Source organism: Primulina tabacum, chromosome 11, assembly GCF_025594145.1.
Source record: "Primulina tabacum isolate GXHZ01 chromosome 11, ASM2559414v2, whole genome shotgun sequence".
NCBI classification, from domain to species: domain Eukaryota; kingdom Viridiplantae; phylum Streptophyta; class Magnoliopsida; order Lamiales; family Gesneriaceae; genus Primulina; species Primulina tabacum.
Genome location: NC_134560.1, coordinates 15,591,610 through 15,611,693, shown reverse-complemented (window position 1 = coordinate 15,611,693; position 20,084 = coordinate 15,591,610). Strand labels below are relative to the sequence as shown.

The following is a 20,084-nucleotide window of genomic DNA, read 5'->3' as shown; positions in this document are numbered from 1 at the left end:
GTACTGTATGTGAATAATCGTCTTGTTGTGCCAGATGTTTCAGATTTGAGACACCAGATTTTGGTAGAGGCACACTGTAGTCGTTTCAGGGTTCATCCTGGTGGCAGAAAGATGTACAATGATTTGAAGAAACAGTTTTGGTGGAAACAGATGAAGGCAGACATTGCAGATTTTGTGTCTAGATGTTTGAATTGCCAACAGGTGAAAGCAGAAAGAAAGAAACCAGGAGGTCTGTTGCATAGCTTGTCTATTCCAGAATGGAAATGGGATCACATTTCTTTGAATTTTGTGACGAAGCTACCACGATCCTCCCGAGGTTGTGATGCCATTTGGGTCGTTATTGACAGATTGACCAAATCAGTATGCTTTATTCCTTACAGAATGACGTACAGACATGACCATATGGCAGAGATCTATGTCAGAGAAGTGGTCAGATTGCATGGTGTGCCGAAGTCTATCATATCAGATCGTGATCCTCGATTTACTTCGCACTTTTGGCACAGTCTGCAACAAGCTTTAGGTACGAAATTGCATTTGAGTACTGCATATCATCCTCAGACAGACGGACAGTCAGAGCGGACTATCCAGACATTGGAGGATATGCTGAAAGCTGTAGTGCTAGATTTTGGCACTAGTTGGCAAGAATCTTTGCCACTTTGTGAATTTTCGTACAACAACAGCTATCAGACAAGTATAGAGATGGCTCCGTTTGAAGCATTGTACGGCAAGAAGTGCAGATCCCCTCTTTATTGGGATGAGATATCTCAGGTACCAGAACTTTGGCCTGATATGATTCAAGAAATGACTGAGAAAGTGAAGCTGATTCAAAAGAGAATGAAGACAGCTCAAGACAGACAGGCCAAATATGCAGATATTAGACGTCGAACTTTAGAGTTTGAGCAGGGAGACAGAGTATTTCTGAAGATTTCTCTTTTCAGAGGCATTGTCAGTTTTGGCAAGAAAGAAAAATTATCTCCTCGCTATATTGGGCCGTATGAGATTCTTGAGAAGATAGGTACTCGTGCATATCGACTTGCTATTCCGCCTTCTCTATCTGGTATACATTATGTCTTTCATGTATCTATGCTGCGGAAATATCTGCTTGATGCTTCACATGTTCTTCAGCCAAACGAGGCAGAACTTGATGAAACTCTGAGTTATTTTGAAAAACCGATTCAGATTCTCGATCGTAAAGAAAAACAGCTCAGAACGAAGACTATTCCGCTTGTGAAAGTTTAGTGGAGTCGTCATGGCATTGAAGAAGCTACTTGGGAAACTGAATCAGATATGAGACAGAAATTTCCAGAGTTATTTCATTGATGTGAGTTTTCTTATTTAGCTTCTATATATCTCCTTCTTGTATGTGATTTGATTGCCTGTGATTTCGGGGACGAAATCAGATCTTAGAGGGGGAGAATTGTAATGCCCGAGATTTTTATTTTGTTAATATGATATTATTGATTATGAATTGATGTGATTATAGAAGGACCACTCCGAGACCAGATTTGTAAAGGCGTGAGTATTGTATTGTTGGAATCCAGTAGGTATCCCGCACATGCATGGCAGAGATGCGCACATATGCGCGAGTACCAAGTGCCGAGGCAGAAGACCTCGAGCACATGCGCGAGAAGTGGCGCGCATATGCGCAAGCATGTGAAATGCAGAACTGCCGAGACAGTAGATCTCGCGCATATGCGCCAAGACAGGGCGCGCATATGCGCGAGCAGTTGAAGTGTTATGCGACAAGACAGTAGGTCTCGCGCATATTCGCCGATGATGGTCACGCATATGCGCGAGACAAGCAGCATGAAGAATGAGCCACATGTCTTGGCCATGCATATAAGATATGAATCTTTCCTTCATTCCTTCAGAAACAAGAACCGGGAGTCCAGGGAAAGCTTCAAGTTCTCTTGATACTAGAATTTGATTTATGCAAGATCCGTTCGTCTGATTTTCAATCCGATTTTAGTACTGTGTTTCTATCAACAAGAGCTTCAAAAGGATGTAAGTTTTCTTATGTTTCGCTATGATTTGAAAATAGGATATTGAAGGAATCATGATATGATTGGGATTGAAGAGCGGATACCGTATGAAATTGTTATCATTTTCAAATTGAATTTGATTGAGATTATACCGATTTGAGAATATCAGATTGTGTTTGTTATCGATTATGAGTTATGATTTGTATCTGTTGATATTGTATTGCCGGTATTTCGAGATTGTACCGTTATGCCGTCTGAATTTGATAAGATTGAGATGTCTTGTTTAAATGGAATGGTGATATTGTACTTTTCGAATGTCATTGCCAGATTGAGTGTTGACAGCTTCGAATTCAAGACTTCGACTTCGTCAAATCGTCAAAACAAAGGTATAAATCAATGTTAAACCGGGAAGATACAACTCGAGTCAGAGATAGCTTGAGTTTCCAAAATCACATACTTTATTGTAATTGCATTGATGTTTGCAATTCATGAGAATGATATTCTTAGTCTATTGATTTATAGCAATGCATGTATTGAGTCTATGGCAGATGTGCCATGTCTTTGGCTGAGGAGCCAAGTCATTGGACATTTGGGTATATCGATGTTGCTTAGGAGTAGATCGACTCCTATTGTAGAGATTCGATATGATGTACCAAAGTCCGGGAACCGGGATCCCTAGACTAGAGAAGAGTCGAGTCAGAGATTATGAGTCAAAGAGTTTGATTTACAGTTTTATATCTATTCATGTCTTTCAGATTATGATATATGTTATTGATAACTGTTCCAAGCTTTTATATCTGTTTATATGATTGCATGTATATATTGTTTATACTGGGAATATATTTCTCACCGGAGTTATCCGGCTGTTGTTGTGTTTGTATGTGTGCATGACAACAGGTGGGACATGATCAGGGTCGAGAAGAGGATGAGAGATTGAGTTTAGAGTGGAGATTCGGACCCAGAAGTAGAGTGGACTTTCATTACTTGATATGTAGTGAATGAACATTAGTTATTATTATTTTCTTTTGTACAAAACTTGTACTTTGGATCATGTTGTAGATATTTAACTTGATCTTGTGATGTGATTGAGATGGGACCTATTTTATTATAGATTTTGTACATTGGTTTATATAGCGTGCAAAATTTTAAAAAAAATTTATGACCAAGATTATTTAATTGATCCATTTAATCCTAATGATGATTAAGAAGAATGAGTTAGCGTCTGGGTCCCCACACAAAGTCATTTCAATGGTCAAGTTCAAGTGGCTGAATCACTCGGAAAAGGAATCTACTTGGGAAACCGAGAGGAACTTGAAGAATCGCTATCCAGAATTATTCGGTAAGTGATAATTTCGAGGACGAAATTTTATTTAAGGGGGGAGGAATTGTAAGGTCCAAAATTAAGACGACGTAATCCAACTGCATACAAATCTAGGGAATATGAAAAGTGAATAATTAATTGATTTAGTTACTTAATTGATTATGTGACATGCATGACTACATGTTAAATAGGATTTAATTGACATTATGCATAAAATTGAATTTTTAAGGATATTCAAGTTGAGATCGAGGAACGGAGACCGAGGGCTGAAAAACGTAAAATGTTTTTATTAAATAATTATTTTTAGTTGTTTAAAATATGATTGATGGTTTTTCATATTTTTGAAAATAAGGATTTTTTAGGTGATTTTATACGCCGGGACGTAAATTTTATCGGTGTTGGCTTTTCAACAAAAATGAAAACGTTTTGTCAACCCGGCTAATAAATTCACAAACTTATTTTTTTAAAAAAAAAATATTATTATATTTTAATTAATGCCTAATCAAGCACTAGTGGACCTAATTTGGGGGCTTAATGGGCTTAAGCTTAATCAAGGAATTAATTAGTATAAAATATGTAAATCACCCCAAACCCTACACCATAACACACGCCCACTTTTCTGAAAAGCACTCCAATTATACACGACACACACACACACCAAGTTGAGAGGAAAATTCGAACAAGCTCAAGGAAAAAGTTCAAGTCAAGGTCTTGCCCCGTTCTTCGCAATCGTCAACAAGAATTCGTGCGTTTAAAAGCAAAGGCACGCATATTTCTTTTCTTCAAAACATCATCACACCATATTATATTTTTATGCATGAAAAGTTTGGAAAACAAGTAACACCTTGAATTATTTTCGGATTTGTGGCATATGTCAACCTTTTTGCATGAATTTTCCTTCACAAATCATGTGTTTATATTGTTTAAGGGCTTCCATGATTAAGGTTATGATCAAGTATTGATTCACATGAATATAGTGTCTTAGATCATCACCAAAAACCTTGCACAAGCAAAAACACGTAAGCTGGAGTCATGTGCGAACAATTGTATCATAAGCGATCGGGTTCTCGAGTTGATGGCTTGGCTTGGCCTTGGCTTGGTTCCAGGGCTAGCCAGGGCCGTGGGGGAGTAAAGGGTAGGGTCCTAGCCATGCTAGGATTCGAAATAAGTAGGCTGGGAGGAGTCCTATCCATCAAGGACTCCTACCCGAGAAGTGCAACAAGTCGCGCAGGTTCAGAGCTTGCGGAGGGTTAAGTGGCTCGGTCTGGGAACTTTGGGCTGGGCTAGGGTGCGTCCTAAGGGTCCTAGGTGAGTGCACAATAGGCTGGTTCATGGGCTGAGGCGATGGCTAGAGTCCTAAGCACCAAAAAGAAGAGTCCATACACTAATGGGGTTCTCGACTAGCACATGGTTGGGGTTGGGGGCTACAGTTTCTTGGTTTAAGTTGGTTCCTAAGGGATCCAAGGGTCCAGTAGGGTGCACTAAGGGTTTGGTCAGGGTCTAGACCAATATGGTTCGAGGGTGGCTCAAGAAAATCGAAAGATGGCTCGGGGTGAACTTTCAAGGGTCAAGTTAGGGCTTTTAGAATTAAAATAAATCGAAACACGGCTCACGGGGGTCGAGTCGTGGTTCACGAGGGTTAAATAATATAAAAAGACTAAGTTTTGAATTTAGAAATTTTATATTAAAGTTTGGGATTTTTCGGGATTAAAACGCCGTCAAAACGTCTAATTACGAATTAATCAAAAATCCTAGTATTTAAGCTAAATAAAATTATGGGAATTTTAATTCAGGCTTAAATAATTATTTGGGAGATGTTAGAGTCAATGAAATTAAGAAAAAGTCAAAAACGTGAATTTTTAAGTTCAGGGGTAAAACGGTATTTTAAACCTAAAAATTAGAAAACGTCATGGCAGTACCTTAAATGCTGTTTTATATGCTAATATGATTATTTTCAATGATTATGGATGTTTATGAATTTTTATATGTTAAATTATGATTTTTGAATGTTCATGGATTTTTATGGTTTAATTATTGGACATTTAAAAGATATGTTGCATGCTTGGTTTCAAAAATAAAAACGATACGTATATGCATGATTTTTTTAAGTGATGATAACATGTTGAAGGACGTGAAGGGGTTGTGATTAAATACGATGATATGTTGGAAATATCGTGAGGGTAAAGGTCCCAATGGGAGCCCGACGATCATGTTTCCTTGGATACGGATACGAATACGAATATGAATATGTTAATACGTTGGCCAAGGCCCAGTTCACCGGTGAGAGTGCCGCTGGTGTCCCCGCCGCCCAGTACTGTGGTTTTCTCCAGATGGATTCATCGCCCAATACGATTAAGAATACGAATCACAATCACGATCTGAATTCAATAAACACAAATATGTTAATACAAATATGAATATTTGATATGGAAATGTTTATGGAAATGATCATGTTTAAAGTTTATGCATTACTATGAAAATGTTATTTTAAGTACAAATATTTTTCACTGTTGTATGTAATCTGTATTACGTATTATTTGTTATCAAGAATATGATATGTGGAGTTTTTAGACTCACTAGGTGTGATTGATGCAGGTGATATTAATAATTATGATATTGGAGGTCTTGATGGATGACCTGACTGGACTGAAGGTGCACACAACCCGAGGACCAGCGTTTCTATTTTCCGGATTTAATTTTATGAATTTCATTAAAGATTTTACGACTATCTATTTATGTTTTGAGAGATTTTGAGAGGTTTAGTATGGGTTACACTTTTCAACATTTATTGCTTTTTAGGTTTGGTAAAACGATTAACGATTTTATGTTTTGACTTTTTCCTTTGGACTTTCAATTACTAGTGGGATGTTTTATTTTAAAATGGTGCAAAGTATTTTCAAAGTATTTATATATGTATATGTAATGACCGAAATTGTGAGAGCTTTAAAAAAAATTCTAATACTTTTAAAGAAAACGATTAAGCAGACGTTTCATGCAGTCTTCGAATCATTATTACTTATGAGTAATTCCCAAAAATTAATTCAACTAGGAACCACGAATCATAAATATTTTCTTAGTAAATATATGTGTCCCAAAGACATTCATAATATTCACGATTAACTTATGGTCCAAAAAGTAGATCGTCAATACTAACCAAAAAAGCAACATAGTCTAATCCCACCACAAAGCCAACATGCATTGAAATCATATAATTTCTAATTTCATATCGTATCACGTATAGAAATTCTAAAGCATATAAATCATATATCCTCATAGAGCTATTAAACATGTGACATAAACATATAATTCATTTAATCATGCAGGTAACAACATATAGATCATATAAAGCATGTAAACTTACAGATCGAGGCTTGACGAATAAGCTTCCCGGCGCTGATGGTGGCACAACTCTTTACAGGACCTTTGCTCTGATATCAACTGAAACGTCTGCTATTTGTTTTCTTAAAACGTGCAAGAATTTCTTTTTTAAACCCTTACTTTCATCGGCCGAACACTTGCATAAAATAATTAAATTATTTTTGACGCCATTTTAAAATAACCCAACTAACTAACATTTAAAAATCCAAAGAAAAATAGTTCAAATCGTCAAACGTTTTACCAACCTAAAAACATTATTTGAAAAGTATAGCTCATATTATAACCTATCAAAAACCACTCATAAACATAAATAAAAGTCATAAAATATCTTTAAGATAATCTTAAAATCATAATTCATAACTAATGCGAAAAACTAGCGTCGGTCCTCAGGTTATGTGCACCTTCAGTCCAGCAAAGTCTACCATCAAGACCTCCATTAACATTATTATCAATATCACATGCATAAATCACACATAGTGAGTCTAAAGACTCAACACACCATATTCTTGATACCAAATAATACGTATAAATCCACAAGCAACAGTGAAAATACTTTTACGTAAAAATAACATTTTCATGACATGCATAGACTTCAAACATAAACATTTCATAAACTTTTTCATAAAAATTTTCGTAAATATTTTCATATCTTCTTCAACATATTCATATACATATTATCATCAACATATACGTATTTATTTTTTCTTTTCGTTGAATTCATATCGTTAATTGTGAGTTTCGTGTTAATCTACGTCGACATGTTGGGCGATGGATCCATCTACATGTAACCACAGTACTGGGCGACAGTGACATCAGCAACACTCTCACCGGTCAACTGAGCCTTTGGCCTTACGTATTAACATATCATCGTATACATATTCTTATCCAAGGAAAACACGATCTTCGGGCTCCCACTGAAACAATAACCATCACGATATTTCCAACATATCATCGTATTAGTCACAATTACTTCACTTTCTTCAACGTTTCATATTATCATCAATTTATAAAATTTAAACATGCATGTAACGTTTTTCTCTTTTAAATCAAGCATGCAACATAACTTTTAAATGTCCATATTAAATCATATAATCCATAAACATTTTAAAAATAACATTTTAACATATAAATATCCATGAACATTTAAAATAACATTTTGACATATTAAATCATAACAATTCCCTAAATATTTAAAATCAACGTTTTAACATATAAAAATACATAAACATTTTAAAATAAAGATCATAAAAATTCATAAACATTTGAAATAATCATATTAGCATATAAAACAGCATTCAGGGCACTGCCATAACGTTTACTAATTTTTGGGTGTAAAATTACCGTTTTACCCCTAGATGTAAAATTTCACGTTTTTGACATTGTCTTAATTTCATTGACTCTAACATGTCCCAAATAATTATTTAAGCTTACATGAATTTTCTCATATTTTTATTTAGGATAAATCAAGGACTTTTAAATTAATTTTTAAATATAACATATTAATGTGTTTTAATCCCGAATTAAACCAGATCTTAATATAAAATTCCCAAATTAAAAACTTAAACTTTTAATAATTATTTGAGCTTAAATATAATTTTCTATAATTTTATTCCGCTTGAAACTAGGCTTTTCAATTAATTTTTTAATTAACATTTCGTGCGGCGATAAAATCCTGGATAAATCCAAAACTCATTATTTTGATCCCAAATTTTAAACACATTTTTATTATTTATTGTACCCTTGTGAGCCATGAACCACTCCCGTGGACCCATGGTTCTAATTTTACTTCTTAATAATTCGAAATTGACACCTTATCGAACCACCCGAGCCAACTCCCAAAATACTCGAGCCACGCCCAAGCCACCTTGAGCAAAACCCGAGCCAACTCATCTATGAACCCTACTGACCAGCTACAAGCCCAAGAACCAGCCCCTGGCCCGTGTTAAAGCCCCTGCAACCTGGACCCAATTGCATGCGTGTGTGCATGTGAGGTGTTTTGGTGCACTAGGACTCCTTCTCCTTCTAGGACACTACCAGCTGTTAACCATTCAACCCCTCATGACCCTAACCATCCTTGGACCACGCCCATACCAGCCCAACCCGTGCAGCAAACTACCAGCAACCAGCAGCAGCCGCGCGACTCCATGCTTCTCACCTTATCATGTTTTTGCTTGAGCCCTCCCTGAACCAAACCATACCAGCCCCTGTTCCAACCCTGGACCACCTTTTCTAGACCATAAAGGACCAGCATGGCTTGCCCAAGCCAGCCGCCCCCTGCAGCCTTCTGCCCCTGCGCGTGCTTTGGAAGAGTCCTTGCACCAACGGACTCTTCCTTGCTCGCTGCCCCTTGAGTCCTAGCCATGCTAGGACTCTACCAGCCCTCACACTTGACCCTCCTCGAGCCCTTGCCAGCCCTGGCCAAGCTCCGTGATCCCATGCATAGAAACCGAGTCATAGCATGAAGAAAAAGCCAAACCAATCCCACGATTCCTCTCTGAATTGATGCCTACGGTTTCCAGCCTTCCTTTTTCATGTTTGCAGCTTATTTGGTGTGTTTCTAGGACCCTAAACTTTGTGTAAAACACCCTTAATTCATACCCTAACCATGGCAGCCCCTTAACACAAATTAAACATGATTTTTTAACCAAAACACAAGAGTTAAATACACATATGCATAGTTACGAAAATATCATGATGTGCAATTTGTTTTCATTCAAAACATGTTCAAATAAATATTATGGTGTGATAGATGATTGAAAGAAATAATATACACCGCCTTGACTTTTTAAACGCACGATTTTACGTTGACAAATCGAAGAGCGATGACGAGAAAACGACGGCTTGAACCCTTGCAAACTTTTGAACTTTTCTCCTTGAAATCATGGTGTGTGCCGTGACTTTGCTTAGGAAGAAAGAGTTTGAAGGATTTGGGGCAGGGGAGGCGTGAGTTTATGATTAAATTATGTATTTATGTAAATTTTAAAATTAAAAATAAAAGACATCTCAACACTTCTCTTACTTGCATCAAACATTGCTCAAGATGATCCTTTTTCGGATTTGCCTCGAAACTTGAGGTTCAAAAACATAGGTTCATATTTCTTATCACTTTTAACTTTCAAAATCAACAACTAAACATAACGCAAGATTTTAATGGATGAAATTTATCCCAGGGATCATTGTTTGGGCCACAATTCACAAGTGACCTTGTGTAGCATAAAAAGAACCTAATGCAAGTGAGATTGGGTATATATGTGGGTCTGAAAAGAATTATATCTTGCAACAGCAGAATATATATCTAAAATCCTATTTCAACCTCTTCAAACAAAAACTTGTGAACTTTTTTCTTACACAAACTACATAATCTCAAATCATTAAGAGGTCGTACACCATGACAAACATGCTCTCAATTAAACTATGAAGCATTTTATCAGAGGATTCGGTCCTGAATATCAGTTAGCAACGACGACGCAATGGAGCTCAGTTTCTTCCCGGTTTCTCCAGCAATATTTTTCAGAGAGGAGATGTCTTGTTGTGCCTGATGACCAAGATAATACATACGATTCAACAAGGAAAGAAACGATGGTAGCATCTGTTGGGCTTCAAGCAGATAAGCAATCAAAATTCTTTGTCTATCGTTAACGACTCTCGAAAAATATCCAAGAACGAACACATTTTTAAAATTTAAATATAGCGTACGCTTTCAAATAACAAAATGGTGAAGTACATCTTATCCCACTGTTATTAGAAAACAAGGGGAAAAACATCTAATTCCCTTCAATCTAACTATATTGGTTAAAATTTGATATCCTCTAGCAGCAATGTCTAATGTGCCAGCATCCACATGTTTTGAATGGGATAAACCGACGGCAGAAGAAAAAATATCAATAATTTCGAAACAAAAGATATCAATGATAATCGAAAGAAATATAAGGTTGTGTGTGTACCTGGAAAGACAGCCGATTAATGAGATCACTGGCAGTAACATCCAGAGAACCACTAGCATCACGGCCAAAGAAATCAGCGCTAGAGATTGAAGTTGAACCCTGCATACACGAGCACAAATATTTGTATATTATGTAAATGTATTATCTTGAAAATTTTACAATGCCACATTGCTTAACCATCACAAATTAACCAACAGGAACGAGCAAGGGCCATTGAAATGAAAAGAATCTTTCAAATTTATTAGGATTTCTTAAAAGTTGAAATGGACCAAGTTATCCTCATATTTAGATTAGATTACAAAAAGCAACTGAACTATAAATGTTCAAAATAATGACGGTAAAATGCATTTGGATATTAGTAATCAAAAAGAGAATGCAAATTATTTCTGATATTAAACAGTTCCATACCAAAGTAGTGAATCTAAGGTTTTATTTCCTCAATATATATATAAGAAAAAGGATGAAAAAGTATGACTAAGAATAAGACAATAATCAACAACTTCCCCAACACCAAAAGAGAGTGATGAAGGGAAGGTGAAAAATAAGATAAACATGAATACATACAGAGAACTTCTGCAGCGAAATTGAAGCATCCGCCTCCTTGTCTTTATTTTGATCACCAAAATACTGGGCTGATGAAATAGATTTTGCATTGGAGAACTTTTTCCTTGCATCATCGGTTTCCTCAACCTGATGGGTATCGAGATAGGAATTTTACTAAAAAATGTCATGCTTGATAGAAAAAGATGAATTACCGACCTCCAATCATGTCATGGTTGCATAAGTACTTATACGGATAGCAAGACAAAGAAATGAACAAATAACATCCAGCGATCAATTACACGGAATTTTAAGGAGTATGATTTATTTGGAGAAAATATAAAAATAAAATCATTAAAGATACTAAGTTTTTCCAAAAAATGTGAGACAAATCTTAATACAAAATTATTTTCGGAAACATATAAATGCAAAGAGCCACTTCTCACTCCTTCCTTTCAGCAATAACTTTATGTTCTTTAATTAATTGATTATAATCATGTCAAATGAGGACATGCTTCACATAATAAAATTCTGCATTTCTAATACTACAAAGTAATTGGCGAGAAAATAAATAGTTTCTCGTATCGTCAATGAGAATATCTCCCGTACTTGCACTTTTGTTGTGTTCGAGGTGCCCTTCTTTGGGAACCCACTATCCATGCCAAATTCAGTAAAAAAGTTGGATGATTTTGGCGGTGCTACGTGGTTAATAAGTCGAGCACTTCCAAATGTCCCATCTGTAGGTTGGGCATTGTCATTATACTCAAATCGAGATGTAAATGATGAACCAACTGCTGGGGTGCTACTATTTGAAGAGGTGGCCGAAGAAACATGTGTCGGTGGTTCTTCCGGTTTCTGTTCATAAAGGCTTTCACTAGGCTGCAAAGGATAAAACATTTGGCCACTTAATAGATTGAGAAATTGATAATAATGTTGCAAAAGACCAAATTATGAAAATTTCATGTTATCACTCACTTCAAAACATCTCATTTACAACAGAAACCATATTACCTTGGTACTAAGCTTTCGAGCACCAAGCCCTGTGGTTTTCCCAGTTTTCTTTGCACCAAGAGGCTTTTTAACAGTCGTCATCGAAACAGTATGAGAGGCTCTAGGAGAAGGAGAAAAGCCTGCAGAACCATTTTTAAGTGAAGAACTTTCCTTCAGGGTGTCTTCGGAAGACTTTCTTTTTTGGTCTTCAATGAGGTTGCTGTTGACATCAGAAAATCCATTAGAAGCCTTAGGTGACTGAGAAGCAACAGGAGATGAAGGTAAACCAGCCTCTTCTGAGTTGCTTTTTGCAACTTCTTTTGAAAGTAATTGCTTATATAATTCGGCAGCCCTTGATGTATATTTTGCCTCGATCTTGCCTCCATCAGTCCATCCATGCTGCTTGAAGAAAACTTGAGCTCGTGTATTTCCACCGAAGGACATCATCTTCAACTGCTCGGGAGTCCAAGAATCCAAATTTGTTGACCTGCAAGTTAAAGTCAGCTTCCGTGACGATAGAACACAAAATATTTTGAGAAGGTGCTTTAAAGATCCCATGTGCCAGTTATGTTCAGTATTTCCCTTTCCATTTGCCTTCAAAAAAATATTAAGTCTTAGGAGCCAAAATTATGATAGACTACAGGAACTCGAACCAGAAAATCACATTGTTGAAACACATATTTTTAACTCTAGCTCAATTATTTTCTTACTTTCGAGCATTTTTCTCTTTGATTTAATTTGTTTTTACTCGCACACAGTCATACTGATGCTATTTTTTACTGTTCTTTATCCTCATCATAGTGAGACTGGGTGCATATTCACCGTTTGCTCTTATACATGCATTGGTTATTTCTATATTTGTTTGAAGCCATGAGATGTATCCATTTAAAAGGCTCTGAAAAGGATTTCAAAAGGTCGACGATGTTGAGCACATTTGAAAATATATATAAACTGAACAATGCTTAAGCCTTAAGATAAATTCATCAACTTTTCCACCCTCCGAAACACTAAAGCTAAATAAAAATTGTGAATGCCTAAATCGTTTTTGAATCTATTATCTTGCAATTATTTGTCAGTAGTCCTGATCTACCAAATTCAAGTGTGCAGTTCTTATTATAGTCCATATTTATATCGGATTCAACATTTCACCATGTCAACCATAGTTATTTAAAGTGCAAGGCGGACTAAGGCGCATAAGCGTCATGGAGCCTGAGGCTCAATGCGAGGCGCGCGTCTTATCTAAGTAAGGCGCACTAAGTACAAATTGTTAGAATTCACATATTTAAGGTCAATTTAACTAAAATTTATATACATTGAAACAGATTTCACAAAATATTAAACAACGATTAAAATAAAAAAATTCATTAACAAACATATAGTATAATTTGTTTTAAAAATTCAATTACTTAATTCTTAACCCTCTGTCTTCTTAAAGAAAACATTAGATAAAAAGCTAATTAGGTCTTGGAATTAAATTGCATTAAAAAAAACTGAAAGAAAAAAGTGACTGTTAATAAATTTAAGTTCCTACAAAAAAAAAACAAAATAAAGAAGTATTATAGACGGATAACAATTGAAATTGCAAAGAGAAGAAAAAAATTAAGGCTTCGCAGATTAAAATTAAGAGAAAGATGGTGTCTTGTGCTTAAGAGTTTTGATGGAATAAAAGTCCGTCCATACATACATGGTTTTCTAATAATTAAAAGGTTGTGCGTTAGGTACTTCAGAATAATGGGTCGGATCAGTAATGATGGGGTTATTGTCATGGGCCTAGATAAATCGGGCCTATCCACTTATCAAGAGAATTCTAGAACCGATAACTTGGAGAAGAGGAAAGAGATTAAATTAGGAAGATGGAAGGAAAGGGGATTCATTCATGTTTATTGTGTTTTGTTCTTACTAGCTTAAGCTACGGTTCTTACTAGCTTGTGCTAAGGGCAAGGCGAGTGACTGCATTCTTATTGTAAAAGGATTATATCCTTGGCTAGGATATTTCTCAGACTATATTCCATATTTCACATTAGTAAATCTGTCTTCCTTTTCTATTAGTTAATATTTGCATAATTAAATGTGTCAGGAGATTTAGATCCTAACAATTGGTCCGACCTGCCGGATTCGAATCGAAGAAGAGATTTCTAGCTGCCAACTGAGTGATAATCAACAATGCTGCTGTCTGTAGAGAAAGACGTTGAAGAACAGCTTATGGTTGTGGTTTTGGCGTTGTACCAGTCTCCATTTTCTGTTGATAAATTCATCTGCCTGCTCGATCGAGTTAAGGATCTTCTGTCGATGGTGAAGTAGTCACCTACCAGAGCCATGATAATTGCACTTTCACCACTGATGGATACCTTTAGCTCCGAGCAGTTTCTGAAGCATTATGAAGCTGAGGTAAGGGCAAGGGTTGCTAACGTGCATAGGTAGTGAGATCATCATTTCTGCACCCAATGTTCTTTATGATGATGATAAAATGATGGAAGTTTTTCAATTGACCGTATCCACTTTTGAAGAATTGGCAGACACATCTCATAGATCTCATTACATGGTTGGTTCTATTTTGAAAATCATGGCTGAAGTTAAGTCAAGTGTTATCATGCTGGACCTGGAATGCACTGAGTTGATCATTAAGATGTTTCAGTACTTCCTTAGAGCTTTAAGCGCAAAACACCCAGAATCTGTCCTTAATTCAACTGAGACAGTGATGTCTCTTGTTTTAGAGGAGAATGAGGATATGCCACCAGAATTACTCAAGTCTGTCTTGATTCAGTTAAAAGAGATTGGTGTGGTGCTGGAGAAAATAATCCAAAAAAATACAGAGGGGCTGAAACTCTTCCAAACACAGGCATTGAAGGCGTTAGATGCTGCTGATGATGCTTATAAGGGCATGATATGACACCAGGTGAACTGAAAACTAAGGCTATGGAACACGAGATTTAGAAAATCATAAAAACCAGAAGTTGGTCATAGAGGGTTTAGTACGGTCATCATTATTTCCTGATGACCAGAAACAGAGTGGTAGAATCCTCAGGATGAAGCTTGATGAGAGAAATTCCACAGGGATTCATAGGATTGAAAAATACCAGGATAACAATACCCAAGAGCTAATTGCTCGATATAGTGGTCAAAAGGTGGTGGATCCAAGCGACATCACCGTTGTACAGGCTACAGAGGAGTTGAGAGAGGGCCAAAGTTACGATAGGTGGAGGATCTGGAAAGTATTAGGAATGAGTCATCGTTTTCAGGACCCAATTGCAAAATTATTTGGGGTGGAGTTTGTGCTCATGAATTGGACAAGGAACATAAAAGGAGCCAAGAGGGTTGGGCAGGGATTTCATGCAATATTGGGCCCAGAGACCTATTCTGGGCCAATCATACCAAGATATATCAACAGTGACTGCAATTGCAATTGTTTGGAAGCAATTTTATCCAATGGAAAGAAGGAGAAGTGCCGCCGGTAATTGGCGCTGAATCGGGCGGTGTTGGGTTGCTGGTAGAAATCGGAGTAGGGAGCGACGGAAGCCAGCCAGGTTTCTGAGTGATGGCAGTCCAGTGGTCAAAGGAGGTGCTGCTAAATGAGGTCGAGTTTGGATTGACTTGGAATTGGGCCAGGGATTATAAACAATACGTGGGCTTTTTAATTTGTAGGCCCAAAAATGAGGATTGGTAGATGGCAAAAGCCCCTGACCCAATAATCAAAGTAGGGGCAGTGACGTTGAGGCATAACAACGAGGAGATCGACAGAACTACTAGACATCGAAGCAATAAAAGGAAGTGGGTAAACTTCAGCGGTCCGGAAGTTCACTAACCCATCGACAATCAATACCAGTAGGTGCTTAGCAGATTGTGGAGATTGTATTTCTTGGTCCAAACAACAGTGGGTGGATTTTGCAGGGGACTTAATCAGTTTTGGAGGTAAGCCGAGGTTTTCGTTCTCAAAGCCGTGGGTACATAATATTTAATGGTAACCATGCTATTCTCGCTATTGGTCGTGGGGTTGATAAGGGAAGCCTCTGGATCCTTAACTCGGGAGGGGTTGATTGGGGTGAAAATGAGCGCTTTATAATGCGGATGGAATTAGGGGAGTATAATGAAAACATTCAAGCCGATGAAAATTTTCACAACAGCTTGCAGAAAGCAATTGTTGCTTGGCCCATTGGACCAGAGACATGAATGTTGTTAACGGAATAATTGGGCTACATCATGGTCCTCGTTGGTCTTCAGATAACTATGTTAAACCAGAAACCAGATTGTGAAGAAATCCATGTAGACAAGAGAAGCAACTTAATTTGAATATGATTAGGGAGGCGTTGCTCAAAAAAAGGGGTGGTGATGTCATGCTTATTACACAGGAGTCATTGAAGATCTCACGATGGCAAGAAAATCAACGGATTTTGGTTTTATTGAAGGGTGTCATAACTCAAAATTGGATTGTGCCAACGTAATAAGCTACAAGGCTGTTGGTAAGCCTGAAAAGAAGGGATTTAGCCATCCAATCTAGGGCACAAGCCAAAGAAGAGTCTTTGATGGAGGAGGGTATAGAGCTATGATGAATTGGGGATGGTATAAGTTAGCATTTAAAATCATGGCCCCTCACATTACCAGCCTTGAAGACAAGTCTCTTGTTCAAGGGGGAGGTATTGTTAGGTACTTAAGAATAATGGGCCGGATAAGTAATGATAGGGTTATTGTCATGAACCTAGATAAACTAGGCCTATCCACTTATCAAGAGAATTCTAGAACCGATAACTTGGAGAAGAGGAAAGAGATAAGGAGGCAAGAATATAAATTACGAAGATGGAAGAAAAGAGGACTCATTCATGTTTATTGTGTTTTGTTCTTACTATATTGTGCTAGGGTTCTTACTAGCTTGTGTTAGGGGAAGGAGAGTGAGTGCATTCTTCTCGTAAAAGTATTCTATCCTTAGCTGGGATATTTTTCAGATTATTATATTTCATATTAGTAAATCTGTCTTTCTTTTCTATTATTTATTATTTGCATAATTAAATGTGTTAGGAGACTTAGATCCAAACATTATGGGCTTAATCTTATTAAGCTTGGGTTATGTTCACGTGGAAAAAAATTGCTCACAAACAATTTTCACAAAAGCGCGCTTTTTCTCGCCTCAAGCAAGCCTGCTGGGATCGCCTCTTGCAACGTCTGCGCCTGGGTAACCACCCAGGCGCGTAGGGTGCTCCTGCTGCGACTTGCACCTAGGCACATGCTTTTTACAACTATGGTGTCAACAGTATGTGTATGCTATTGAGGCATGAACATTCATCACTGCAAGCATAGGTAAAGGACTTCAGGTTATCCCCTCTACACAGCAGCCAACCAAAAGCCTATGTTCAAAATCATTTCCACCGCTGATATGGAAATTTAGCAACACTAGGCTATCATAGCCCTCAAACAAAAGCAAAACTTCCCTTAGTAAGATATACTTGATTTAGAAAAATCAGTATATTCTGTTCCATGGTAAGATTAAGAATACCCTCAAACAAGGAGAGATCTTCATGTGAGAGTTCTTACGCTGTCTTTTACAATTCATAACAAAATGGCTAGCAAAGAAGCATTTTAGGATACCATGCTAGCAGTTCAAAGCTTTAATTGGGATAGAACTCTACCACAAAACAGGACTTCTATGTGAGACCCAATGTGGATAACACCGTCACAGGATGACTGAAGCTACCAGGCCAACAAAAAAACTCCCAATCGTGATAAGCTGATCGATGTGGATCACTCATTAAATATGAAAAACTTTATTGGTCTGTTTGCAAAATACGGAAAGAAATACGCCTGAAGTCAACCAAATCAACAAGGAATCATCTAGAATGTATGTTAAATTGTTGCAAAGAAAGTTCCACTATCTAGTAAAAGTCGATAAACTTTCTGATAGTGCAGTACAGTATTTTTTTAATTCACAATGTTCATCTAAAACTCACAACCAGCATGAAGTCACTTAGGTTTCAATCATTTAATTTAGCGAACCTGATGCAATATAATTCCCAGCTTTCATTCATGGCACTGAACTTAAAACAAAATTAGATTAATAGCTCTAGCAGAATCCACATAATTTTCCAAAAAGAACAACACTATAAATTATAATCAAATACAAGCTACTCATCTCATGGACTTCTCAAAATAGATAATAACAGAAGCTTCTGAATTCGACCAAAGGACACTAATCAAAAAACAAGTTCATAGTTCTGAAGAACATGTCTAGCACAATGGTCAAAAATTCAAAGTCTACACTGTTTCCAACCATAGGAAAATCAAATACAGTCACCCAGGTAGCGTTTGATTAGATTTCCAATCAACTCAACTAAAATAATTTCAGAAAAATGTTAGAAAATAACTTTAGAGATGTTATTCGGGTATAAATTTTGAAAGCTGATGTGATGTGCAGAAAGAGATGTAGTTTAATGATAATATGAGGAAGAAAAAATAGTATAACAATTTAATCCGAAGTTCACCTCGGAATTGAACTCCAGGCCCAACCAAATAAGGCCTCAGTTTTACTTTTCCAGTGAAGTCAGATATTAGACTAGCAAGAGACTAGAAACTGAATTTCGCATAATACAATTAATCTAGTAAAATTTCACCTTTTGACATGCAAAACGTTGTACAACCTGAGAAATCTTTCAAAGGCACTACGTATATAACATAAAGAACGAAAATCATAAACTACAAACGAAGCTAAATCAAAATCTACCTGCAAGTCAAGTGATCCACGACGCAAAACAATATAACGGAAACTCAAATCAGGGAAAAGTATTACCTAACGAAGCTTATGTGGACACCCAGACTGCGATGAACCGCCGAGCAATCAATGCACAAGAAGATCCCATACGTCACCGACGCCCATGTCGGATTCTTCGCGTTACAATCGAAACACATCTGAAATCAGAAAACGTAATCTCGCGGATCTAGATCAGATCACATCATCACAAAAATCGACATCATGCACATTAATTAATCAAGAAAAAATAGCATAAAACCACAAAATCCACCTTATTTTCGGATTTCGACATGAGTTTGCGAAAAAATTGGTTCTTGTCGGTGTGGCTGTCGAAAGTCATTGCTGCTCCACAAAAATTTTGTGCGATTTGTGAGTGTTCAAAGTAATAAATATCACAATAGGGAAGACATGAGGGGAAGAATTCACCCAAATGGAAATGGCAGAAATGTGATGCGAAGCGGCTCATTCAATTTTTCGCTTTATATTTCTTGTTTCAAACGGGGATATGCCGTAGGGGTATGTTCGTCATTTTGGACGATGGTCGTTTTAGGTCATTCAGCTGTCATGAATCTTCAAAACTTAATACATTTTACTCAAACAAATTTTTTTTAAAACAATCATTAAAATTTAAATTCATTAAACATTGTGGATGAAGAAAAAGAAATAAATCACAAACAAAACGTTCTATTCATCTATTTTTTATTTAAAAAAATCATCAATATATTGTTTTAATCATTTATCGTGTGTTGGATATAATTTATTGTCGATTTGTTTAAAATTAATATATGAATTGAATGTTTTTATCAATCATTGATTATTTTTCTCCATACATGGTGTTTAATATTGTGTTTATTTTTTATTAATTTGTGCAAACGAGATTTTTTTGAGTAAAATATAGTACGATTTAAAGCACTAAGTGTAGCATTGAATTTCGACCCTATTCAATTTTTTGTTTTTGAGTCACTGATGTATATTCTCATATCAATACGTAATTATTTAGAGTGATGTTCCGACAATATGTACATTAATGTTAGGATCTTTTTGCAATATTTCTATTTTACACTTTCTTATTTATTGTTGACTTATAATATTCTTACGGGAAAACTCAAGTCTGACTGCCTAAAGTGCTCTTGGGAATATGGTTTGAACTTTGTGCACTGTTTTATATGATTTCGATTGGTCAGTTGAAGAAAAAT

At 36.6% G+C, this 20,084-nt stretch overlaps 1 protein-coding gene across 1 annotated transcript; it reads right to left on the bottom strand.

Moving 5' to 3' along the window:
* Positions 1-9,971: 9,971 nt before the first annotated feature.
* On the bottom strand, positions 9,972-19,383 carry LOC142518388 (putative ADP-ribosylation factor GTPase-activating protein AGD8). The gene is made up of 7 exons (XM_075621174.1): positions 19,160-19,383; positions 18,928-19,046; positions 12,177-12,642; positions 11,775-12,044; positions 11,190-11,315; positions 10,626-10,724; positions 9,972-10,216 (listed from the first exon to the last, which is right to left on the bottom strand). The coding sequence occupies exons 1-7, from the start codon at positions 19,352-19,354 to the stop codon at positions 10,109-10,111; spliced, it is 1,383 nt and encodes a 460-aa protein (XP_075477289.1). The 5' UTR covers positions 19,355-19,383; the 3' UTR covers positions 9,972-10,108.
* Positions 19,384-20,084: the final 701 nt, after the last annotated feature.

Bases quoted from the DNA above. Each gene is read 5' to 3' on its own strand.
- LOC142518388 (XM_075621174.1), bottom strand. From the start codon at position 19,354: ATGAGCCGCTTCGCATCACATTTCTGCCATTTCCATTTGGGTGAATTC. The intron at 19,047-19,159 runs GTGGATTTTGTG...TTCTGATTTCAG, and splicing joins TGTCGAAATCCGAAAATAAG to ATGTGTTTCGATTGTAACGC. The intron at 11,316-11,774 runs GTACGGGAGATA...GATACCCATCAG, and splicing joins CGAACACAACAAAAGTGCAA to GTTGAGGAAACCGATGATGC.